The 27,809-nt window shown below is 40.3% G+C and overlaps 1 protein-coding gene across 1 annotated transcript in view; it reads right to left on the reverse strand.

Annotated features, from left to right (window-relative positions):
• b4galt5 (UDP-Gal:betaGlcNAc beta 1,4- galactosyltransferase, polypeptide 5) overlaps positions 1-27,809 on the reverse strand; it is a 43,932-nt gene that overhangs the window by 4,544 nt on the left and 11,579 nt on the right. The window contains exons 2-7 of the mRNA XM_084720941.1: positions 5,946-6,065; positions 5,566-5,679; positions 4,148-4,275; positions 1,262-1,378; positions 295-482; positions 82-204 (exon numbers count right to left, since the gene is read on the reverse strand). Of these exons, the coding sequence (XP_084577067.1) occupies positions 82-204; positions 295-482; positions 1,262-1,378; positions 4,148-4,275; positions 5,566-5,679; positions 5,946-6,065 (790 nt within the window). The remainder of the gene's footprint in view (positions 1-81; positions 205-294; positions 483-1,261; positions 1,379-4,147; positions 4,276-5,565; positions 5,680-5,945; positions 6,066-27,809) is intronic.

Consider the following 27,809-nt stretch of genomic DNA (forward strand, 5'->3'; position numbering starts at 1 on the left):
CAGCTCTGTCAGACAGGATTGTGTGTGTGTGTGTGTGTGTGTGTGTGTGTGTGTGTGTGTGTGTGTGCGCGTTCCCCTCACCTGTTCCAGAGGTCATCGTCCTCTCCTCCCCAGCCCCAGAATGCATTAGGAAATCCATTAATCTTTTTGAACTGCTTCACCGTCAGGCCACTGACACCACCGAAGAACTCATTATACGGGAGCCTGGGGAGGACAATTACAGATATTAAATTCATATTAAGTAAAAGATACATTTGCTGTATACATGCCCATAGAGACAGAATCAGGACTCACATGTAGGAGTACTTGTCAAGTTTGACCGCAAAGTGTCGGGGCATGTCTGTGCAGCCGTAGTAGTTTCTGTCGTTCTCCATGAGGTGGTCCACGTCATGGAAGATCAGACAGTCCCAGTCCATGTCCTTCATCGCCTCCTTGTAGCCGACGTTGAACAACATGGCTCGGTTAAATGGCTCTGTGCCCGCCTAAAGACAACAGAAATGCTTTAATGTTATAATAATTCATGTTTTTGTAGGTTGTTATACATTTATTTTTATTATTTCTCACCTGGATAGCACGCCATTACAAGTTAGAAAAATTATAAAATACAGTTGATCAAAAACAGACCAGAGACAACAGATACGTAAAATCAAGCTTAGGAATATCAACTGCACTCTTTAATTAAACAGATTTGTCTCCCAGGAAGACAAAGTGGTGAGGGGTTATTCCATGACCAGGCTGCTCTACCAGGTTCTCAGCAAATCCTGGGTACCTGGTAGAGCAGCCATCTAGTGAAGCGAAAATCATAAAAGCTCTTAGATTACACAGATATGAAGGCAGTTTACCCAGTATGGTTTGTATATAAAATACACCAATGCTGCTGTCTCCTTGGGCTTAAAGGGACATTTCACCCCCAAATCCACTATACATATATACATATAGATATATTTCCTTAGGCCAAAAATATGTATTGCTGATTTTCGGGTGAGCTGTCCCTTAAATGAAAGCCAGGGAATCAGATTATGAAGCACACAGTCATGTGTACTGGACATTGAGTTGGATATAAAATGCAAACAACTATGATACATCAAGTCTAGGCAAAAAAAAAGTGTAAAGAAGACAGCATGTATATAAAAATGTCCCCATATGTAAACCACAGACTTTATTACCAAATGAGAAAGAAACTAATGTCCTGCTTCCTGTTTATTTAACACAAGTGAATAAGTGACTCCCTGGCAATGGCTGCCAAGAGACGTGTCCATACCTGCTCTACGAAATAAAAGGCAAACTGGAGTCTCTGCCTCTGTAGCACTGGCACCAGGTGTCTCAGGAGGATGGGTAAGTGTTCATGTCGGTTCCTGAATGGGACTAGGATTGCCACCTAGGGACACAAAATGGATAATAGCACAACAGATATGAAATAGCACGCTTATAAATATATGGGGGGCCACAGAGGCATAGAGCAACCTTTGTTTGAACAAAGTTAATGTTTCTGAGAGTTGTGATCTCTCAGCAGGAGGTAAATGAAAGAGTGTGAGTGAATATAGCACCAAAAAAAAAACATTAATTACCATGAAGACTCCTGACAAGGAAGTGTCAGTTTGTTGAAATCTTATTTTCACAATGAGATCTGGCATGCATCAATCACAGAGGCACCGAGGCACTAAATGCCTGTGAAAGGTGTTTATTTGTCCCCATAGAGCGGTAGCTGTGACAGTCCCCGTTTTTAAGTTTCTTTTGAAGCTCAGTAAAAAGCAAACTGTCACAGGAAGGAACAAAAAGCACGAGAAAGGGAAAACAATGTGTGGCTATGAGAGAGAGAGACTATCAGAGTGGATGACGGAGAGAGTGCTAGCTAACAGGAGAGACAGAGAGACAGAAAGAGAGGGAGTCGGTTGTCAGAGCATACACAGTCCCTCAGGGCAAATGAATGTGAGAGACAGACAGACAGATGGCAAGCAGGATTGCTCCGTTGGACAAAAACACAGAGTGATAGAAAAATAGCACATAGTAGATGTGGCTGGTTCAAGTATGAAACGGTGCTGTGAAGCCCAAAGAAAGGGCTGAATTCATGTTGGCCTGCTTCTTGTGCTTTTTTACTCTGTGATATGTGACTTCAAGTGCACATTTTTTGCATTTCTGTGTCACGACAGAACAGCCACATCATCCCGATTTGGCAGTTGTTGGAAAGGCATGTGTATGACACATACTGTAGACATGGGACATGTGTTAGTCATGCCAGTTAATGTATGTGCACTGTATCATGGGACTGTGAACGCTGCAAACTTCCACTGATAATCCTCCCCGCCATTTCTTTCTCAGTGCAACACTAAAGGCACATTCAGTGTGATCTGCATCTGATCAGCTCAAACGATCAAGGCAATAAAAATGTATGCAAAACACTTGGCTGCAATGCCTGTTCCCTAGAGGGACATGGTTGCTCAGGATGATTCAGCTTTGTGTACAACACTTATTAGGGACTGAGTTGTTATAAATACTCTGGTAGGTGGCAGTTTTCAATTAAACTGTTTGCAACTAGATCTGTGCATTAGCCTGAGCGACAGTAGCCTGGTTTCCATCTAAATGTATCACAAAGTTTCACCGAATTTTGAGTAAATCGGCAATAGAAAGCTCGAGTTGAATGCTCACTGCCATTCGCCACATTATGAGATTATTAGGAACTGGTTCATCGAGATAAGCAGTGGGTGGCAGCAACTCTGCAGGTGCAAAACCATGATACCATTTCAGGAGAAGAGGATGCAACAATATGGTGTAATTAATAGAGTATAAGTTGAACCTCAGACAGTGAAAAACAATGTAGAGAACACAAGGGAAATATGACATGTGAGGAATGTTCCATCAGGTCCGTGTGGAGTGATCACGGATGTGTGACAGAGCCATGGCAGCAGTGAGGAGAAGGTCTGAGCAGGAAACAGCTGCTCAGTCATGTGTGGTTCACTACATCAGAACTTATTAGGACAATTCCCTATAATCAACTATTAAGCTCATTAACTCTTTTCAAAAAGACAACAACCACCTCAAGTGAATGAAAAAACATTTTTTTTGGCAAAACTGAGGAAGATTTTTTTTTTTTTCAATCTAATTTTAGGAAATCTATCGTTGTGTAGAGAACAAACCACCATATGTTTAACATTTGAGTTAAGAAAAGACTTAAACACAACCCAAAATGAACCACTGCCACAAAGTTTTGAGTATCACTACAATACAGTATCACAAAATATAATCATGTGATACTCAATATTTTCTATAATAAAATGTATTGCTGTAATCTTTTGGCACTTACAGCACCACAAACCAAACGCTACTGAGGTTTTTTGGGGGGTTTAACTACAGCTAATATCACCAAAATGCAGCAAACCATACTGAAGCAATTGGACAAGACAACTACAGTAAAAATGTACTGTAACATACTTTACAAATAGGTTAAGAAAAAAAAACGCCCCGTAACGCTTCTATGCCCCCTTACATTAGAGAGTGACACAGAAGTGACTCTCTGGCCTCATCTTACCCTAATCCTACCAAATATTACTCCTCATGTCTGAACCTGACCAACCCAAACCAAGAAAGACAATGAGTACTAACGAATCAGAGTCAGAGCAGGGCGAGTCATAACTAGAAACCAGTGCAGACGGGAAAGAATAAAAAGAACTGTAAAAGCATCAGAACAAACAGAATTAAAGTTTATTCATATTAAAACTATATTTATATATAAAAACTGACTATTGTTCTCATGATTCCTGTCCCACCCACTGCCTTTGACTTTCTTTCCTGTCCAGTCCCAGTCCTGTGATGAATAGTGAAATTGACTCCCATCCAGCAGGAATCCCACAGGAATCCTGTGACCCACAAGATTCCTGCAAAATGCCAGTCTCTACCTTACAAAGACTCTGCAAGGCTCTGAACTCCATTTCCACTTCTGTTTAGTGTTTTTAAGGCTGCCGATGTCTAACACACAGCTCAGACTTGTCACATAGGTGTTCAGTTGGGCTGAGATCTGGATCGGTTTCATACTAAAACTATTCATTGACCCCTCAAGGCCTGCATGGAAGCTTCTGCATTATGTATCTCCACTCACCCGCCTGTGTATTCGACAGAGCTTTTCAGTGAATAATATCACAGCCACACTTACCTTCCAGCGAGGTATACAGTCTGTGGGCTTCCAGTAGCCTCCTGGGGCTATGCTAGGCTCTCCCTCCAGCAAGGATCTCTCCACCTCCTCCAAAGATACCTCGCTCATATTCACCTGCAACCTGCCCTCTGCGTATGTCAGGGGATAAACAGAGAGGGAGACAGATTGTATGAGCCAGGAAAAAGCCACAAGAGTGAGAAAGACATATAGAGAGAGTGAATAAGGTGGAATAGTAAAGAGAGGAACGAGGGAAAAAGATTAAAAGGAATTAGATGGAGAAATGTTAATGACAATAGTAAGAGGTATGGAAAAGGAGGGAGGAGGGGGAAAAAGAACAGCTTTCATCAAAATCTTTAATAGTAGAGCTATTTCAGGCATAAACTGCTGGGTTAAAGGGATAGTTCAGATTATTTAAAGTGGAGTTGTATAAGGCAGTCAGTGTATTAACTACAGTAGATGGAGGTCAGCACACCCTCAGTTTGGAGAAACAGAGAGGAGTATCAGCAAAACATATTAGAAAAAATCCATCTAAAACCCATCTAAAAATGTTCCCATCTATCGGTTTAAGTGTACGCTATATTAAGAGTATTTTTACCATCTAACCTTGCCGTTAGACAGCGTTTTCTGATGTGAAACTGCCCTTATACAGGTCAAATATCTCTCTCTAAAAACCAACCAAACTCAGTATGCAAAATCAGTCATTTTACCTCACAGAAGACAGGCAATGCCCATCTATAGTTGTTTTGTGAAGTAAAATGACTGATTTTGCCACTGAGCCTGGTTGAATGAGAGAGAGAGAGAGACATTTGAGTTATATAACAGTGATTTCCCATTAGAAACGTCTGTCTGATGGCAAGATAAAGCAGTGAAAATATTTTAAATATTGAGTCCACTTAAAATGATGGTGTGGGTCTTTTTGAGTGTCTAAAATATGTTTTGCCGCTGACCCTGTCCACAGCAGTACATTGCTTAGCTTCTGTGCAAGTACTCCTCTCTGCTTCTCCAAACTGGGGTTGTATCGACAGCAAACTGCTGTTGGTAACATACTGAGTATCAATAAGCATCTCATACAACCCCACTTCAAATAATCTGAATTACCCCTTTCAGCTATTTTTGTACCATTACAGCATATTTGCATGCACCATCAATCAAAACTGAAATAAAGCACAAACCCTCAGCCATTATACTACTGATTATTTGTACAAATATTAAGAGAGGCACAATCAAAATCCACTTAAGGAAACATTTTATCAGGCTCATTAAGGCTGTAGAACAACCATCAGTTAATCATTAAAGATCGACCACGGAGAAGGTGGAGGAGAAAGTGGCATTTCTCTCATGTTGTGGCTTACATGTATTACAGAATGATCGGCCAGGACTGAATTGACTTGAAATCAAAACTTAAAGAGTGCACTTACTCATGGAGAGCAGCCTCTCGGGGCAAACCTGAGAGGGGAGGTAGGTGAAACCCTCAGGGAGGTACGTAGTGGGAGGAGCATCACTCTCACTCATGTTGAAGTCATAAGAATAATCTGGAGTGACACACACAAAGTTATCAACATCACCGTCAGCAGGAGTTTAATCCAATCTTTATCTGCATGCTCTATTGTTATGTATCAATGCTTCTTTATTTGTTCACCTCTTTCCCTACTGCCTGAGCTAAGTACCCCATACACATGCATGAATCACTAAAGGCAAGACTGGGACAGACTCAACCACAGCAGCTCTACTTCCTTTATGGTGGAAAGTGCATTCACGTCCACATAACCAAACATTCCTGATACACCTCGGTTATTACCTGTGCCATTGATGTTGTATGCTCCTCTCACCACCTGCTCCAGAACCTGAGCCCCGATGTTTTTCACGTTCTCCCTGATCTGGATCCCTCTGGCTTGGACCATGAACACATATTCATTCACTGCGGACAAGAGGGGAAAAGGACAGAGCGTTTAGCCATGTTATTCTTGGACACATTGGTAAAGTCACATTAGTAAAAAATGTTCTAAAGCGGGGAGGGTCAACAGCTTGAAATAATACCCCTGCAGACGTAATAGCCCATGATAGTACGCAAATGCTGACAACTATTCATAAAATAAATAAACCCAAACAGATGGCTTTATCGTCACAAATCTTTTACTGAAACTACTGACCAACAAGTTCCTCTTTTTAATTCTCCTCCTTCTTTGGGAAACATTAACGAACGATGCCCACGTTTGCCATGCTCTGGTTCCACCTGATCTGGCCCAAACTGATTATTTACCCAGGTGATTAAGTGATGGGGACTTTCCAACCACTCATTTCATCCCAAAGAAGCCAACTAGGAGAATCTTCATCTCTGATGAGAAGGGGGAAGAAGACAGATGCAACTAATTTATGAACTGAAAATCAATTTGAAATGACTGGCTGGTTCCTACTTTCTTTGCATAATGGTTGCCATGTTTGACCTTATTATGTGGTACCATTTACAGTCATTATGCGCCATGCTGTTAAAGTGAAACAGACAGCATATAGGTCATGAGGAGGGGGAGCACAGAAAGTCAGTCTGTCTGCAGAACACCACAATATCCGTCATAAAAGTTTCTATACTATCTAACTAACTCTCATGGTTAGCAGTATTATCATGGTATTGTTGAAAAACTACTGATACACACACTGAACTCATTTCATGACATTCATGGTTTTAATGATAATTAAAATTTGAAACAGTGATACGATTCAGCAGGAATTTTACCACGGTTTATCGAGAAACCAATAACCGTTTCATACCCAGTGCAACATGTTCCACATCTCAAACAACGATCAGCAATCATGTTTGTCATGCAAATCCACTGGACAGTTGTAATAAGATATTTCAGTTAGGGAACTTCAGCAGGGAAGCTTAGTGTCACTTCCACTCAGTGTGGGTTGACCTAAATAATACCACAACAGAGGTCAATCTGCTAAAGAAGAGCAGTGTAGTGCAACAAGAGGGGATGCGGTCTAACTGTGACCTACTACGGTGTCTTCACCTCGTTCAGACACCTACTTTTTAGTCACAAATGCGTGGCTGTGTGTCCCTGATCACTAGTAATGTGACTCGCATCAGTTTCTGATGTCAAAACACTTCCAGGATCACTGAATACTACTCCTGTTTCTTTTTGTGGAGCGGCATTCCAGCACGATGCTGCCAAAGTGATGGATCTCTGCCTTGGTGAATCCCTATCCAACTGCACAATCTCTGGCCGTTAATCCAATAAGTATTTATCTTAAAGCAATCCCAATATGATCCACACCCTTCTGTGAGCGCGTGCAGACATGTGTCCATGTGTGTGCCGGTGCGCGTGTGCATACATACTGCTGAGCTAGAAATCTACGGGATGTGATTTGTCATTAGTAATTGTATTACAGTTTCCATCACATTCATCTTGTTTTGTACAAACTGCCGGGCTTGCAGGACCCGAGACTAGTGGCTAAGTGGTAACTGAAATCAATGTTCTCATTTTACCTCTGTAACACACAAATATTACAGTGCAGCTGAAGCAAATCTGTAAAGGATAATAATAATGAAAATAAGAAACGAAGACTAGATCCTGTTCGCTCTCATTGTAATACATGCAGAAGTGGATCAACAGACGCACATACACACATCATGCGTACACAAATCCACACACACTTCACCGATGCCCTTGTGAGCCACCATATGATGGAAAATGCTAAGAGGCTTCTGGAGTGTGATCTAGTCCTGCAGGCAACAACATATTTTGACATGTTGGCATCTCCTCTTCATGACTGCCAAACATATTGTGATATATTATCTATGCATGTCCCTATCAGAACAAAACCAGGGTAGGCCAAGATATTACAGATATCTGATGCCATTTCTTCTTTCTGATTCCTGTAAAGATTCCAATACCTGAACTTTGTATATCAGCTATTTCTAAATACTAATCCAATACCAGTATATTAGAAAAAAGGTATACATTACGGGTGTCACGATTCACTCATGCATCCAATACATCTGACTTAAATGTGTAAGATACGAGTGCATCAGTTCAGCGGCCTCTATTGCCAAAAAGCTGAATATGAATCAGAAACAAATCGATGCAGCAATAGCGTATTGATACATTTCATTAGGACGTGCATGTGTTTCATTTTTGGCATCAAGGAGCAGCCACTGTAACGTTCCTCCATTTTGTCTCCGACTGCCTCTGCCTGCACCGCGCTCACTAGACGACCACGCTGAAAACAGCGACAGATGTGACATTGTACCGCGTCACACCAACACTTTCATAGCGCGCAAGTGTAGAATAAGTTTGGGTTTTCTAAGAAAGATGAGAAACACTGCTGCGAATCGTTTATGCAAAACGTGTCGGACAGCAGTGAACAGAGACACAAGTCTGACCCACAAAGACATCATGTCACTGTGAGAGCAGGTAACACAGAGCAGCACTGTTCACACTAATCAAAACCACAGCACTCTTCATACAAACCAAAGCAGCAGATCATCATACTGCAAAAATAATAATATTTTAAGGTTGTTCACAGATTCTCATTTACACATGAGACTCATAATAAGATGTTAACACCACTGAAATGTCTCCTTCTCTCTGTCTCTGCTGTAACAATGTTTAGTAAAACTATCAGGATGTATTTTTGCAACTAATGGCACTCACAAATGTAGAATTAATTGAATCAAAATGTAAAGATTCACACATCGCATTGTCTTGTATTTCATCATACTGAATCGTATCGTGACAGAGCTGAATTGAATCAAACTGAATCATTGGCCATTTAAAAATTTGAAAATATATCTTATCATTGAACATGTATTAACGTATCAAATCGTATCGAATCTGTCTCAGTCAGTGAGATACACGCCCCTAGTATACATACACATTTATTACTTTTTAACAGCTGTATACTACTAACCCTGCATCACTGTGATGTGATTGCTATGGTATGGCCTGGCTCATGTTAAAAACCGTTTGGCATATGGGTCCGGCCTGGGAAGTGGCAGGGCCCTGTTTCAGGGCTAATGAATTATGTGGTATTGGATTGGTGCATAGACTTGCGTACTTGTATCACTATCACATGTTCCAATACCACTTTTTCCTTCTGAGTATTGATCCAATATCAGTGCATTAAGAAAGAAATCCCAAAGTTCAGTCTACTCGGTAAAGAATCCATTTTGTTTTCCCCATAAGCCCAACCTCAGTCCACAGTACAGTTCACAGTCATAAAAGAAAGATAACTTGAAATGTCAGCTCTGGGTCTTACCACAGATCCCCATAAAAACAAACCAAATGAAGATTAAAACAACAGCGTCTGTATTCACTGTTCAATAACAGATTTGAGATTCTAAGCTTATGTACAACATATAAACTGGGTACTAAAGTTGTCAAAAGTATATATACCTCAATACTTTTTGAATACCACGTGTATTAGATTATTACTTATTAGTACTGAAAGTACCAAAGTTGTAAAAGAGAAAGAAAGAAAGAAAGTCTCAATTTTCCTGCCTGAAATTTGTCTTGCAGTCGCACAACCAGACAGTAGTGATGGGAATTCCGGCTCTTTTTAGCGAGCTGGTTCTTTTGGCTCGGCTCCCTAAAAAGAGCCGGCTCTTTCGGCTCCCAAGTGGCTCCTCAGATTTTTTGTTGCTCAAATTAATTTATTACCAAAAATAATGTAAAATGAATTACTAATCTAAAAAACATACATTATATCAAATGTTTATTATTTATATGGCTTTATTTATATACTCAACATACTCAACATGGAGGAGAGTGCTACAATATTAGGCAATTAGGTAACTGTAATATTTAACACTGGATATATTAGTCTTCTGTTGTGCAATGAAGTTTTAATCTGTCAACAAGCAGATATTTTATCTGATAATAATAAAGGTTATATGACTTATATATGACTTGGTTTTACAAGGCAGATAAAAGAACAGATGTTACATGTATCAGAAGGGGGATCTCTTCTATTTTAACCTCAATCAGCGATCAAGAACACACTTTATTTCTTCAGCTATGATCGTGGTCTGCAGACTACAGGTAACCTACAGGTGGTCTCTTCCTCTATTCTCTCTTAACTCTGTTGAAAACTGTCCAACTACGACTGTAGATTTTCGTCTCCACTTCCTGCTGCGGCCGCCTGATCTTGTCTACTTTCCAGGCGAGGCGCAGTTCATCTCAAACAAGTGTATTTTCTCACCTTTCATGTGTGTTGTCTCTGTCTGTAGCGCATGTTCTCTCTCGTCTCCCTCCCACTTGTTCTCATTGTGTGTGTGTCTATAACCCCTCCCCTCCCCCTTCTACTCAGTGTGGACACACACACACGCCACCAATCATGTGCGACTTTAACAGAAAAAAAGAGGAGAAAAAAAACAAATCGGCTCCCAATCAAGAGCCAGTTCCCGTCGTTCACTTCAAAGAGCCGGCTCTAAGATCCGGATCGTTCGCGACCGACACATCACTACCAGACAGTATTCAGTGGCTTTTCCTCTACAGGCACTGTGTGCAGGTTGTTGACTACTTTAAAAAGAAAAATAATCTTAATGTGCCTAGGATTTTTTCTTCTTTTTGCTGTGTTTTTTAAAATCATTTTATATTTTACCTTTGGGCAACATATTCTTATTTACAATGGCTGCCTGGCAAAAGGCAAGAGCCTCTTGATATCAAAAGAGGCATTGAGTATCATATTTTTAAACTAGTATTGTATTGAAATTTAAAATTCTGGTACCACGACAACCTTTCCGATTACTCACGGTACTGCTGATTGGTCAGTCAGTAACTTAGTCAGGTTTGTCCTGTTGACCTTAGCTCCACTAAAGCATCTGCAGCTCCTGGAGAAGAGTGGCTGGGAAATACACAGTCCCCCAGACTATTTGTGGCAACACATTCTGATGCCGAGATAAGTTTTTCTCCCCCCACTGACCACAAACTTAGTGAGATGCTGCTGTAAACTAGTAGGTTCCTGTTTCGGGGCTCACACATGTGCGTTAACGATGCATAAACTCTCATACTTGCTGATAGCAGTTTCAGGGGCATTTTCTGATACTGGTATTGGTATTGCAACAACCTTAGGTTATATGTGTCATATGTGTACACAGTACCATGCCAGACTGCTTGATTACTTAAAGAGCAAAGCAAACTGGAGTCTCAGTCTGGTCTTTGCTGTAAAATATCTTCTTTGAAACATTTTTGGTCCTCTTTTCAAAAAGGCAGTTGTTGGGGGTTTTTTTTCAAGCCTTCAAGCACAGAGATGAAGAATGTGAACACTTGATCTACTGTATACAAAGCAGTGGGCATACAATTCTCTCTCTCATCCAGTGTGCACTCTGGAGACTGGAGTAATGGCTAGTGCTGACATAGTCAAGGCTGCAAACTGTGACAAAATGCAATTAAACACGAGAGACCTGGAGTTTAGAGGAGGCATGTTAATCTACAACGCAAGGCCGTGAGCACTGGACATACAAACACACGCACAGAATTCTGATGCGTCACTGGCAAGGGGCATCGCATGCATGATACACATGTCGACCACAAGGACCCCCCAGAAACCCCCCCACCAGCTCCTCATCCCATCAGAAACCCCCTCCCCATTGTAACCCATCAAGCATGACGGGGAACCTTGAACGACCTTGTCCTCTATAGCTCTCACAGAACACGCTTGTCCCCATGCCAAGGCCAGCCCACCTCTCTCTTTTCTCTCCACATCTCTCCCTCTTTCCACTTATCTGTCCTTCCCTCTATCTCCCCTCTTCATCTCTCTGTGCCGCTGTCTCTGTGTAATGTGGTTTATCAGTTGCTGTCAAGTCCGTTTGTTCCTATCGTTTAAGTAAATAATGTCAGTGATGGATTGCAGGCATTGGGGGGCACGTCCAGGCACAGGCCCATACTGCACCACACTGTACTGTAACTGAGGTTAATAGAAAAAGAAAAAGCCAACAAACAAGCAAAAAAGGAAACATGAACACACACTCACGCACACACACAAAACACCCCCCCCCTCCTGTCCCCTGCTTTTCCTCTGAAAGGCAATTAACTCCACATTGATAGCTCAGCAGTGGGAGGTGATCGGTCCTGTTCTGGTTGCTCCCTGATAAGAGCTGAAAGGCTGTTTTTTCCTCCCTGCAGAGATGGTTTCTGTATGCATACACACACACACACACACACACACACACACACACGCACAGTGACACGCCATACATTCACTCATAGCTTTCAGGGTTTAAAGCTGTCACTTGCAGAAAGGGTCATTTTTACTGCCACTGCGTATCAGTGACACCCACAGACCCGCACATGCATAAAGACATCCAGGAAGTAGGGCACAATGGGCACAGATTCATCATTCCTCCTCAGTGAACGCTGAATGTGTATTCTGTCAGTGTAGAAGCTGAATTAATGACACTATCAGTAATGTAACACTTCAAATTGACCATACATGATTTGGCAACCCATTTCAAAACCTTATTGGAAAGTAAACAACCAATTACTCAAAGCATTAGCACTAAATCTCTCACAATTAACTGGAACAACTGCTGTAATTTGAGTGTATTGATCTATTGGGGACTGACGTGCAGAGTTTATATCTTTCTGATTGCATGGAGGCTGATTTTTTTTAAACACTTGCATGTTCTGTGTGAACCATTATTGGCTCCGATCTGAAGGCATCAGCGTGTTATTACCTCCTTTGACCCTCTGGAAGTGATGCAGAGAAACCCTGCAGCTGTGGAGGATCAATATGAACACACACAGCAGCGTCTCGGTCAATACACAAACACAAACACAAAGAGTAGGCAAAGCAATGTGTTAACATATAGGGAACTTATACATGTCTTTCTCCCTAACTAATTTATTTTGTATATAATATATTTTTGTTTTGTAGCAGTGCAAGAAACGCGATACAGTGCAAAACAATACAATGACACTCTCCCCTGGATTTTTAAAAACATTCTCTCTGACATTTTCTTTGGTTTTGGTGGTATCTCAGTGCGCTGAACTGCAAACTGCAAACTGCATTAACTGCACTGCACTCAACCACAGCAAGCTGCTAACTGCAGCTGTAGTGAGTCACACGTTGGATTAAACTGCATTGAAGAACAACTGCAGTGATTGGCTAAGATGTAAACTACACAAATAGTCTTTTTTCTAGATGTGGGTTAGTGTTGTCATGATATGGGAATTTCTAATTTCGATACAATACTTACTACAATACAATACAGATATAGAAAAGAAAAGTGACAGAAGACAGCACTGTGAGAAAGTGAGAGGAGACAGGACTATGTCGGCCCTGCAGCTGGGTGTGTCAGCTGACTGTCGAGAGAAGAGAGAGTAGGGCTGGGCGGTATGACAAAATTTTCATATCACATTTTTTTTTAAAAATCATATCCGTTTCACTGTATTTGAGGGTATTTTTTTTCACGCATGATTGTCTTTAAACAGCCCATTTTATTGTCATAAGGATTGTATCATGTTTTTTTCATGTCCAGACACAGGTAAAAGCATGAACCCTTCAAAGTATGGTTGCCATCACATGGACGACTATAGAATTAAACGTCCCTACCCACGCTAGTCGGCACCAGAAATACTAGTCGTTTAAAATATTTAAAAATTAAATATTTGTCAATATTTCATTCATGCATGATGCCAGGTATCTGTTGCCGCACGGCACTAGTCTGGGCTGCGGCTCTGCCAGACGGCAGCTCCTCTTATCCAGCGCGTATGAACCGATCGCCGTGGCAAGTCCGGATGTTTACATCAGCGAAGTCGGACAGATGAATGTAGACTGACGTTAGCCACACTGTGTGTCAGGCTGGAAGCTAACGTTAGCTCTGGGTCCTTTACCTGCAGACACTGTGACCCTCTTCAGTCTGAAAAGGTGAAGCATAAGCATGTAAGGTTTGTATTGCACACTGCGAAGTAGCGCGCATTTCAGCGGCATTTAAAGTACGATTTGGCGATTGTAGACTGTGATTAACGTCTTCAAATGGCTCTTAATAAACACAGTATTTTTTTCGGGCAGTGTTTAACATTATAAATTAATAAATTCTGCCTTGTGTTTTCTTAGTGACTACTCTAAATTAAATTTTGCATCTAATCAACATAGAAATTAGTTGCCATGGAACATCCCTAGTACACACGCTCAAGCAAGCACGCCTGTGGTGTTGGTGTGCAGCAGTGAAATGGGTCCCCGCTGAAACACTTTGCCGCCGCGCACGTTCTGGACGTTGTTTGGGCTATTCACCGGTATGGCGGTATATGAAAAATTCATATCATAACGAAAATAAAGACCGGTTTTCAGTACGAACCGGTATACCGCCCAGCCCTAAGAGAGAGTGAAAAAGTGCAGCTGGTACCGGAGAATTGATACTGCAAGAAGTACTGAAAGCATTTCAGATATTCAGTATATAGTTATTTTTGACAATACTAATCCAAGTACAACAAAAGGATTGAATACAGGTTTGCTTTGACTAGAGAAGTTTTGATACTGCTTGGTACTGGGACATTTCATTCGATACCTTAAAGCTATTAAGTATTGATACTCGGTCCTAGAGGCCGGAACTTGTCCACCTTTGTTTTACCATCATGAAAATAACCTTTGTTATGCCTCCATGCCGGTGACAGCAGTGGCTGAAAGCATTATGTTTTTGAGTTGTCCATTTGTCTATATATATATCCCACTGCAGGACTGAAGGATGGAGGTCAAAAGTCACTGTGTACTCACATCTGTCCCATTCTTGTGAACATGATACCTCAGGAAAACCTGGATGGAATTTCTCCAAATTTGGTATAAATGCCCACCTGAACTCAGGGATGAAAATTTAACAAATTATGAAAAATTCTGGGGTTTTGTGATTTTCTGCTCATACATGGAGTAAGTTTTCTGCTTAGTCAAAGTGCCGTTTAGTTTGTCACTCAGACACATAAAGAGATATCAAAACACATCCTGTTTGTTCACCACCTTCAATCACAGCCACAACCACTCTTGTTCTTATACAAACACACGTAGACACCCACATATACTCATTTCAAGAACTATTGATGTTTCCTGCTACGATATGTTTGAGTGACTCATTTCATTGTAAACAACAACTGTGTGGGTTATTAGAGCATTGAGCATTGGTTATTAGGGCTCTGAGGGGTGGCAGAGTTCATTTGAGTGTGAAAATGTGACAAAAATATTCATAAAGCTAAATCAACCCCCAGGGTATTTATAGAGCAGGTAGAGTATTTTGTTTAAATAGTAAAGAAAACCTCAGGAAATGTTGCTCCACTCTGTGGCGAGTCTTAGTTCATGAGTATTTTGGCAAAAAGTACAACTGTTTTTCAGTGTAAATGTTCACTATTGTTAGTAAATTCCTCCAGTGTTGTGCGATGACAAAACACTTAACCATTTCACGAAGTCTGCACCGCTTTGGTATTTGTAAATATTTGAGTTGCTGAATAGATGCCATATTTCACGATGAACACCGGCAGATATATCCTCCTTACATATTTTAAAATGACAAGAAAAAGAGAATGAACTACACCAAACAAGTACTTAAATTTTGCACTATCTCATGGAAAAACACTACTTTCTAAGATGGAATTTGTCTTTTTCATTCATCTCTGCGTTCAGTCTCGCTCACTCTTATCTTCTCTGTCTTTATTTATCTTTCCCTCTCTCTCTCTCTTCCTCATATGTTGCCACCTCCCGGCCCCACCCCCTCCCCCCAACCATTGCTGCTGTCACGGGTAACTTAAGGTTATGTAAGCAGCCATGTTTAATGCTTTCTCGAGGGGCTATTCTGTGCACACCTCAAGAGACACATATACACAAAATAAAAGTCCCTGCATCCTTTTTCGGTAAAATAAATTACACAACAGTGGGAGGAAAAGACACTGCTGTGGCTGGTCACGATTGAATTTTTGTGTTCTGTGGTTTGGATCTCACAAAGCTCATACACTGTCACATTGGGAAATTAAACCTTCTTCGTGGCAGCCATATTGATAAGGCAGAATAAACACAGGTGTTACCAATGATACTAATTAAGGCATCATTTAGTGTAGCAGAGCCTTTCCAGTGAGCCAACACGCACAATACCAGCAGCCTGACTCTGTTTGACCTGAATGGAACGGAAGATTAATTCCTCTGATCGGTAACACCTGTGTTTACTCGACTGCTTCATATCAAAATGGCTGCTGTGGAAAAGGTCTATTATTTTAATGGTAATAAAGAATCAGTCCAATTTTATTTTATTTCAGACCCATAGTCATTGGAAGAAAAAAATATAATCTTAAAAAACAAATAATTCATTCTCAAAGTGGACAAATAAACCTTTAAACAGAGTTAAGACCTAATACACTTTTCATTTAGGCTAGTATTTGACATTAATTTAGAATTAGTCAAGATTCTTGACCCCCCTCAACCTATATATGTCTATATAAGATGACAAATATCACTTGCTCTAATTGAGGATTAATTTATCAATTATCTTGTCAATTAGTTATGTAGGCAATGAAAAACAGACAAGTATTTAAAGCTACTATAAGAAACTTTCATCTTTTGTTGATTTTGGAGGCCCCTATGTACAAAAACAAAGTGTTTCCACTATAATAACCACAAAATACAACAGAAAAATCTTTTTTTTTTTAACCGGCTAACGTACTACTCACTACAACTTTGCTGAGGAAAATGCAATCGCAGGCTGTTTCATGTAATTTCAAGGAGATGGCAGCCATTAAGAACGACTGCACAAAAATAGCCAATCTTCTCGCTGATGGTCTCATTTGCTTAAGTAGATCATATAGAGACATCGGTATTAAATTCTGACTGTTTCATAACCAGTTAAAAACTCCTCGTAGTAGCTTTAAACAAGTCATCAGTTATTAAAATCGCTATTATACATTTTTCTGTTCATGTGTATTTCAGCACTATAACTGTAATTTAAGCTATAATCAGCATTAAAATGTAATCAAAGATTTAGCTTTTTGTGTTTTCTTACTGTGACACAAACCCTACGGATACAGAACTATCATTTGAGAATGCTTCAGGCACACAACCCTACTTATACGTATCAATATATAATTTATAGGTATTTGTTTGATTGGCCAAACAACCATCCACCCACTCTCCAACCTGTGTTTAATTTGCATGGTATATCTACAGCCTGCAATTTATGGAAAGTCTCTCTTGCTCTCTGTGTGTCACACGACACTCTCAATTAGCTCACGGTACGGTGACAGTCACACACTCTATGGTTTGGCTTGTGATTACAGCTGGCAATATATTGATATTATATTAATATTGTGATATTTGATTAGAGATTGTCTCCGATTTTGGATATCTTTATATCATGATATGGCATATATGTTGTCTTTTCTTGGTTTTAAAGGCTGCCTTACAGTAAAGTTATTATTATTATATCTGCTCCTGGCTTCTCCTCTGTTTTGCTAGCTACATCTCCTGTGGGCTGGGCATCACCGCTAATGATAGGTATAACGTCACCCCCTTTATTAACAGGATTGGTTCCTTGGGTTTATGATGTCTTCAACTGATGCCTGATTGTGTTTTTTGAGACTGCCCTTGCTCGCCACAGTTTTAAAGCAGGACATACTCAGACATGGCATTTATTGCTTATCTCACTCAAGATACCACATGGACATGTTAAAAAGGTTAAAAAAAAGTGCTCATTCAAGACAGCTCAGCTTGCAGCATAGAAAAAACAGACCATGTTCAGTGACTTTTTCTGTACAAGCACCTTGTGTAGGTTGTTGATTAAAAAAAAAAAAAATCTAATCCTATTTTGTGTTCCTAGGACTTTATGTCCTTCTTACCATGGTATCGAAAGTCTAAAATTCTGCTATCGTGACAGCTTTGTGAAAGTACCAATAGCCATTCAATACATTCAATATTTTTTTTCTATAAGGTCAAAAATAACTTATATTTGATTTCGTCCATATCATCCAGCCCTACTTGTTATTACAGTCAGGAACCAGGTCCATTCTCAAGACCTGGTCCTCAGTTCACCAGGAAGCAAAGATGGACGTGTTGGTGGTGAAAGTTCTGCAAAGGTGAGCCATGATAGGACAAACCAAGCAAATAAAAATGCCACCTTGCTCTGTGAATCTGTGTTCAGGTTGTTAACTTGCAGCAATAAACCAACACGAAAACAAGCCACTGCAGCTGATAATGAGGGCAATATCCGTCCAGTGCTAGTTATGGTCACATGGTACAAGGTCATAAGTGGATCATGAGACTTCCTCCAAACCGCACAGCTGCAATGGGCTGCACTACACACACAAAGTCTTATTCACACCACACCCGGACCGTGTGTGAAGCTACAATGACAGGAAACCCATCATGAGTCATGACTGCATTGACCAGAACTCTCAGAACGTGCACACTGCTCAGGAATTCAAAAAAAACGTTCCCTGGAGCTCTGTTTCTCCACTGGACTGGAGGACATGAACAGATTGGCTGGCTGACAGACAGGATATAGAGAGAGCAAGAGCCCATGACAGCAAGAAAAGAGAAAAAAAAAAGAATCCACGAAAGACAAGATGCCCAGAGCAGATGTCTCTTTGACAGGCTGAGTACTCTTCATGTACCACAACAGAAGTGACGTCAGCACTTATCACAGTCTCTGGCATTCTTCCCACTTCCTGAGAGCATCCCATTCCCCTCTCCTCTGCTTCCTCTTGGCTGGCCACTTTCATTCCTTGATTCTCATCTGTCTCAAATCTTGCTCTCCTTTGCCTTCTCTACACTCTGTATCAGGTTTAAAATCCCGTGCTCATGACCCATTTTTGGCTTATTTATTTTTGCTTCCTATTTTTCTTCACCGCAGACAGGAAGATCACCCATGGGGCGTCAGCAAAACTTTCACTGTTGCACGTCACGGCAGCCCTTTCTATTAATTTCCTGTGTGTGATTTGCAATAGTGGTGACAGTAAGAACAACTACTCCAAAATTCCTCTATGTCAACAGAGAAACAGAAAAAGAATGAGAAAATCATCGGAGGATCCGGCCTTGAGAAATCTAGGTACTTCCCAATACTCTTCAAGACTTGTGCTACACACTGCAAGCTGCTGCTGATGACCACATCGTTTTTTTGCCTGCACCCACACAACCCACACGATTGTGTACACACGAACAGACATTTGCAGATACCACATGGCCCTTACACATTGTGCTCACTACTTCTTCACATTTTCCAAATGCTAGCAAAGACAAATTCTGCCTTTTGCAGCAAAAGGTAGAAAATCAAGCAGTTATTCTATCAACATGCAAAGGGTGAGATTTCAGGTAGTAGAGAGATTGCACAATCTAGGGTCACATTCCTCAACGTTTCCACTGTCAGAGGTCAGCACGAGTCTGCAGGAGTTACAGTGAGGGAAGCCTTTTAGGGTAATAGTTTGACTTCACTGTCTCATGACAAAGTGACAGAAACCAAACTTCCATACTGTTGTGAGAGTAACGATTTGAGTAAGATAAGAATTTCTCTTTCTGTGCACAGCTAAAAAAAAAAAAAAGATGCATTGCAAAAAGTCAAATAATCCTGTAAATACTGAGATAATATCATCAAAAAGCTTAAAAATACTGGCATATTATTATTTTTTAGTTTCATCACCAAGCCCTTTTTCCACAATTATTTGATGGAACAAAAAAAATAAGCTATATTTAAACACACAATATGTAAGTTCTGACATAGGGGTCTCTCTCACATAAAAAAACAAAAAACAAAAGACACAGTTTGATGACATCTGAAGTAGTGTGGAATCATGGGAGTTGTTCTCTTTACTGTTGAGCCACCACCATAGCTGATGAAAATCTATCTAACATGACTCAGACAGAAGTCATGATTATGGCCAACATAATGTATTAAAATTTCATTCATGTTAAGTTTAGTCATGCTGGCTGACTTCCTCATTCTGACATATCAAATGTGTCTTCTGTTTTCCTGTAAGTTATGGCATCTAGAAAAAAATGCACAATACCTAGAATAAATTACATATTTCTCAGGGTCTGACCATTGTTGGAAACATTTAGGATAATATACAGGCACAACTCAGCAAAATACAACATAGGTCTATGGTTTTTAGACATTTTTAATGCAGAAATATTACATATTATAGCTTTGAACATGTGAAGTTGACATTCTTACACATGCCAGTTTTATATAGACTGATTGAGAGAGACAAAAGATTTATTAATGCTTATAGTTCTGACATGTAAAAATTAAAATGAGCTCAGCAGATGTCAGGTTTTGTGACATGCCACAGACTATTTTAGTGCTTGATCTTGGTGGGAACTATTGGGTCTCTGTGAATAATAATATAAGTAGGATGGTTTACACTGGGGCTCTGAACTGGCAAGAGTCTGGTGATACAATATGTATCACAATACAGGGGGTTACGATTCAATATATAGCGACTACATAAATATATGCACAAAATCTCAGATTACAAAAAGTTTTTATATGATAAGATAGTTAACAACACTGCTATAGTGGCCAGGCGTTCGAGCACAACACAAAATGAACCACAGCCACAATTTACATGCATTACATAAATTGCCCCAGGTCTAAACCTCTATATGAACGGTACTCTGAGATAGCCTCTGTTATGATTTGGTGCTATATATATAAAATTGAGTTTACTTTTTCTTCCAAGATGCCCCGACCTTCAAATCTTTTTATTCAGATGTAGGAAAACATGTCACATCATCATGATTCTAGTTGTTTTTTCCCCCCCAGAGAAAATTGAAATTGTGATGCAAAAATGATCATTCCCACTAATCATGAATTATATCGCAATATCTGTCAAAATAACTGCAATATGATTATTTTTCCATATTGTGCAGCTCTACTTCTCAGCACCAGTATATTTAACACTTCCTGATCAATTCATTCTGAGCTCTGGCTACAGCAGCTTCTGTTTCAAAAAAAGGAAGAGGACCTGAGTACACACACTGCTTTCAGACCTCTTTTCTGTATACAGTATACTGTTAGTGTCAAACTGCACCTCCTTACAGAGAATTCCTTCTTCCTCGACCCCTCAGCTGTTTTGAACTGCCCTCTTTAATCAATGGTGTTAATCGATTGATTAACCTCCAGACACGGAGAAAACAGTGCTGCTATCTTAGCACACTTGTCACTGTCAGGAGTGTTGGACTTTTCCCTCATATACTACTAAATACCAGAGATGAAAGAGAAGGAGTGGAGCTGATAACACACATTTAGATATGGTATACCAGTAATTATGTGCAGCGTAATGGGAAAGTATGAGTAATGGAAAATGTATTGTGGGAGAAAAAAAAAACTCTCAACTAACATATCACACTTAGACACAGTATACACTAACACATGCCAGCAGGGACAACATGGGGTCTAGTTTGAGTTCATTTTTGTCTTGCACTAGTCATTCTGCCCCTCCATCTGCTCTGCTCTTCCAAGTATATGTGTGTGTGTGCGTGCGCACATATCGGCCTGTTTGTGTGCATGTGTGACCCTCCCCTGAGTCACTGTGTCTGCCGAGCCACTACATGGCAGAGAAACACAGGGACCAGACGTGGTGAGGAGAATTACATAAATGGCACAGTGGTGCCAGGACCCCTTGTTTTCATTCTGCTGCAAGCAAACACTGGAAAACAGATCTGAGGAAGGGAAAGTGAGAGATGGGAAGTGAAAGACAGACTGTGTGTATATGCATGTGTGAGCAGTATCAGAGAAGACTTTCTTTTCCTAGTACTCACTCACACTCTCTTTCTCTCATATTTTTCTCTGGTGTATAAGAGAATATATGCAAGTGGAAATGTATATATATATACATATAAAAATATAAGGGTTATTTTCTCTTGATGTCATCTTATTTGCAGCAATGACAAATACTAGTTTATTCATGGTCCTTGCTTTGGTTTGAAAGGGGTAATGGTGCATTGACAGAAACATGAAGTAAGGAGAGAGGAACGCTGCTATAGCGGGGTACCACAATGTGAGGGACGTAGTGTGAGTTGAGGAAGAAAGAAGTTGCAGAAAGACAAAGTTCCTGCATTTGGCACCAAGTTCAAGAGAAATGAGCTCATGCATATCATTGTGGTTGGAAAAAACAGAACATATACTTGGCTGATGTGCCATATGGGTGATAATCAGGGTGTCATGTGTCAAGGCGGGAAAACCAGGAACTGCCTCCACTTCGTAATGCATCTGTTGAACTGTTGCAGGTGCTGATTTTTATTTTTTTTTTCCAGAATTAAAGCGGCTATATTGAATATTCTTATATCAATATATTACAGGGTTCTGACAACATATCGAAAAAAAGACAAGATCCTATTTAATTTCTTAATAATATTAAATCAGGAGTTATTGTACTAGAAATAACCAAAATTATGTTTTGTGATAAACATGGTTTAGCCACATGTGCAGAAGCTTGAACTTCAATTTCAATTTCCTTATCTAAAATGTGAACTATTTAGTCAGGTAGCAATTTATTATGAAAGTAGTGCATTTACAATTTCAAGCAGTTTTAAGCACTTTAACCAAAATCCAAGCACTTCAAACGTCACTGTTTTAGTTCACTCTCACTGCTCTTGCGGTGCAGACACACCAAATCCAACAAAGTTCAGATCTCGAAGCAAGGAAACACCCCACACCCCAGCCAGCGGCCGATACTTAATTTGGGCTCAGATCTTTTTAACATGGTGGCCAGGTTACGAACTTTCTCATTTTTCAGGTAAACAGTATGCTAAGATATATTTCTGAAAACTAATTAGGCAAGAAATAGGCAATGGAGTAACAGAATCCTAGTTTGACAGTTTAATTAGACTTCTGTGAGTCTGCTACATTGCGTTGGATGGACTTCATTTGCATATAGTAGAGATCTAGTCATGATTATAGAAATTCAGATACGGTGAAAAGTCTGTCATTCTCCATCATTGGATCCGTCGACTTGTGTCTGCAACTTCATAGTATCACTTTCAGCCACAGCCAGCAGCTGTGTGCAACCCACCTTACACTACCTGCTCAGCACCAAACATCGGACAGACATAGACAGAATGAAGCATTTTTTGCATAATCTGCAGCTGCTGGAGGGAGGTGTTGTGAATAAAAATCCAAATCTTCCACTTTAAAACTTTGCAGTGCAGACAGACATGAGGTGCAGACGCTGGTGTTGAGTAATGAGGATCTAAGTTTTGGAATCTGTCTGGCCTGTTGGGTGGTTTTCCAGTGGCTCTTGGCTGTTTTAGTAAGTGTGCCTCCATGTGGTGATAGCCCTCCCTAAAACCTTCCCCTCCTCGTCCACTGCTGCCCATTTGATTGTATTTTTGAGTGTACAGAAGAACTGAAACTACAGGTTTCATCACCCTTTCCTTCAGCTCTTGCCAAATGCATCAACACTGCAGGTCATTAAACCAACTGAAGATTAATTTCAGTCTCTTCTCTCTGTGTGCCCTTTCTGCCTCCTGTCTCAACACAGCTTCTCAGTTTTTCTCTTGCCTAAGAAGTCATCTGCTAAACCAGCTCCAACCCATCTTTTCACAATCTCTGATTTCAAAGCCTGGCAGTTTATTACCCAATGAATACACACACATACACATATGATCTTGTTGAAACCAGTTAATGCCCCTGTACTGCCCCAGTGCAGGATTTACAGTTAGTGAGACAGGTAGTGTGGTGTTGGTAGGAGCGTACGGGTGAGTAGTAATTCATTCCTGCAGTACCCCCGCCGCTGCCCTCTGCCAGCCCACTTCCGCCTGCTTTTATATTTGGCAGCTGTCCAGAACATTCTTGTGTTATTGCAGTGGCTCAGTGTACGGGGTGTACAGAGGACATACACAGACAGGTACAATTACACACACAAATACACAAGTTCCTTAATGAACCCCCACCCCCACCAAACACACACACACCATACTGCCTCTGCCTATTTTTCCTGCTTGCTCTATTTTCCTGCCCCCCCCCCCAGCAGAAAGATGAGGTCTCCTCACAGCTGGAGGTTACTCCTGTTGACTGAACAAATGGGCCAGAGCAGGCAGCTAGAATACCACGCTGCCACAGTAGCAACATAAAGTTGAGCAAGATGTAAAAAAACCCTCACACCCTCATGGGTTTCCACATCTAATGCTCTGCAAGGACCTACACACCTCTTCACTGACTCTTATTCCACTAAATACAGATATTTCACAGGTCACTGTGGTTTGTGCACACACCCAAAATAACTGTGAAACACGAGGTATTCTGACTAATCATGTCCAATTACAACTAGAGCTGCAACAATTAGTGGATTCATCGATTTGCTGTCAATTAAACAAATCACCAACTATATTTATAATCAATTATCACTGTGAGTCATTTTTTTAAGAAGAATGCCCACATTCTTTGATTTCAGCTTCTAAAATGTGAATATTTTCTGGTGTCTTTGCTCCTTTATGACAGAATATATCTTTGGGTTATGGGCGAAACAAGACATTTGAGGATGTCACCTTGAACTTCAGGGAAACGGTGATCAACATTTTGTTTTTACTGTTTTCTGACATTTTATGGACCAAATAACTAATTAAGTTGTAATTACAACTGTATTCTGCTCAACTAAAACAAAAAGCTGTCATGTTTGGGAAAAGATAAAGGCCTAGTCAGGGCTCAACAATAAGGACTGCTAGTAAATTTAGCAACTAACTTTTACTAATAAGTAATTTATTTACTGATTAATCATTAAGGTATTTTTTCATGGAGAAATGGCAGGAAACACTGTTTTCAGCCTCTCAGATACAATAGAGATTTAAAGACATCACCTTGGACTCCAAGAAACTTGGATGGACATTTTCTAAACATTGCAGTGCTATATTAAACACAATTAACTTTAGTCTTTGTTGTTATTTGATAACTGGTAATAAATAATCAATTTTTTTTTTTTATAGAAGCAAGCAAAAACTGACTTCTGCCAAGTAGACTTCTGACCCAGTTGCCTGCCCAAGCATGTGAAAAAAAAGGTTAACATTAACTCTGATGGTAATTAGTATAGGGGAAAGAGTTTATGTCTATGTGTTAATTGGAAAACATTGAAAAATTGTACAGGCTCAGTAGCTGCAGTCAGTGCAATTAATAGTTCATGAGAAGGAGCGGATTTGTTGCTTCAATGCACCGAGGGTTATGTAAACAACTCAAAGTGGTAGTAAATTGATTAATGAATTTCAGATTTAAGCTACAAACCAATTAATTTCTGCCAACATGAATCCAGGTCATGACACCGTTTCTGTTAGAAAAACATGTTTTACAGGAGAGGCTGAGAAATTAAATGAGCTGTACACATAAGACAAGAGGTGATGGCAGAAATATGAACAATATCGTGGTACCATGCAGTTGAGGACCACCAGATGATTTTATAAGAATAGCATAAGCAGGAAGAAGGTTTTGCCCGATGAGAAAATAGTAGCAAGAACAAACTTTATTTTTTTTATCTAGTCTTTTACAGGCCATTAGACACGCATCTAGGTTTCACAACATCCAATCACCACTCAAGTCTGTTAAAAACTACAACCCTAAGATCTAATAAACAGCGTCTCATCTGGCAACTTACCAATCTAACTTCTATTTTTGGTGGCCACCACAAAGCATAATATAAACGCAGCGGGTAATTAGGATTTAGTGAATTTGCCCCTATTATCATGACAGTGCATGTAAATCAGCTCTGGCCACCTCTGTGCTTTGTTAATCAACTAAGCTGGCCCCCTGAGGTTTTATTAGTGGAGCCTTCTAACGAAGCTCCTACGCCTGTTTTGTGCTGATTGTTTGTGTTTGCTGCCATGGCCAACCTCAGCTGTTGATCTGGATACCTAAGAATGAGGCAGGTGTGTTAGGAGCCAGCATCCTGATATCTCCGTTATCAGTCATGAGATGTGTTCAGACTGACAATAGCAGAGCAACACATTGTGTAGCCTTCTTTGCATTTTAATGTGACCACTTCATAGGTGTCCATGGAGAGGGTCAGATAAAAGACACTGCAATTAAAGTAGGCCCTGACTAAACTTTTGCTGTAGTACGTTGCAATGTAATTTGGCAAAATTGGCCAATCAAATACATGCAGGCTCACATTCCAGGTGTAGCCTGTACTGTGTAGCATTGGGTTCATTTTAATGTTTAACTTGCAAGCATGGAGGCAGCTGACTGCGAGACTACTGCTGTGCCTCCACCCTCAAGGCCTATAAACTACTGTGCAACGTCTTGGCATCCGCCGCCCTCAACCTGGACATACTGGTTTATATTTCATCATCACAACAGCACATGTAGCAACACACCAACACCAGCGTATTTTCTGGTCTGAACGTTGCTTAATATCTTTACTGGTGCCATGACAAAGAGATAAAAGTACAAATATATCTGTCATTCAGATTACTATTTGGTACCTGGGGCTCAGGGGCATTTTCCGTCAGACCATGATTTGCAGGTATTTTTATTTTCAATTTAGATTTCAAGAAATGGTGGCCCTCACTTTACTAGCAAACAGTTTCCACAGCCAGGTAGCTAGGATTGCTCTTTATCCACTCTCTAAGTCAAGTCAATTGGCCAAATCATAATAGAAGTTATTTCAGAACACTTTTCAAAAAAAGCAGGTCCAGACTGTACTCTTTATAATATTATTTACATACATATATTATATGTATTATTTACCCCATAGTTCGAGGAAAAACAGGCTTTCAACAGGCAGACACCTCAAGCAGAACCAGACTCTGGTGAGTGGCGCCTGGCAACACTTGTTACCTGGTCACACTGGACGGAAGTATCAGGACACTTAATACCTGTCAAACAGGTATTCAGACTTTGGCCACTGGGCAGATATACACAATTTAACCTTAAAAAGGACAACCTCATATTTTTTTTCCAAGTCTTAAAACAATAAAGACATGCACATAGCACTGAGTATACTGAATAAATTACAGGTAGTCATTCCTCCTCTTCTCCATATTGATTCCAGTGTAGAGGAAGGGGACAAAATCTACAAACAAGCAGGCATTTTACAAAAAGTCTTTATAGTACTCTGATGTCTATCTATCTATTCAAATATATTTTTTATGCAAATAATATAATGTAACAAGCAGACATGCAAAAGTGTAGGCTTTAAAGTCTGTATAGAAAACAGATTGCTTGTGCCTGACCTGAGGTAAACCTTAGACAAAGTATACCTTCTTTCATTAAACACTTATTATGTGAAAACAGGTGGAGTCACCCCAATCATGATCCCTATCATCAGCAGTTTTCCATTCGTCATCAACATTTGCGTTCGGCTTATGACTCGCCGGCATCATCACTTCTGTGCACCAGCTCGTCACAAGTTACAGTTTGACTGGCCTCAAACACATGACCAAAGTAACCATGGCAACAGTCTCAATAACAAAGGGAGGCCCAGACCAGGTCAACAAAGACTGGGATTCTCCTCAGGATGATTAGGTTACATAAATGATTAGTGCCTCTACACGAGACCTTCAGTACGCCTCTGAAATGTCTCACAACTCTCCGTCTAAACACTGGTACAGTACGCCTCCACCTCAGCTCCACCATCTGTCTGTGGTCAAATATTCAGAGAATTAGGGGTTGGACATGGGTCATCTTACAGACGACAGTATAATACATAAGACTAGAGTTACTATGTGTGTATAGAGATTAGCTCTGGTTGCTATGGCTTTCTACAGGTAGGAC

This window comes from Lutjanus erythropterus, chromosome 6 (assembly GCF_056507025.1).
Source record: "Lutjanus erythropterus isolate fLutEry1 chromosome 6, fLutEry1.hap2, whole genome shotgun sequence".
NCBI classification, from domain to species: domain Eukaryota; kingdom Metazoa; phylum Chordata; class Actinopteri; order Lutjaniformes; family Lutjanidae; genus Lutjanus; species Lutjanus erythropterus.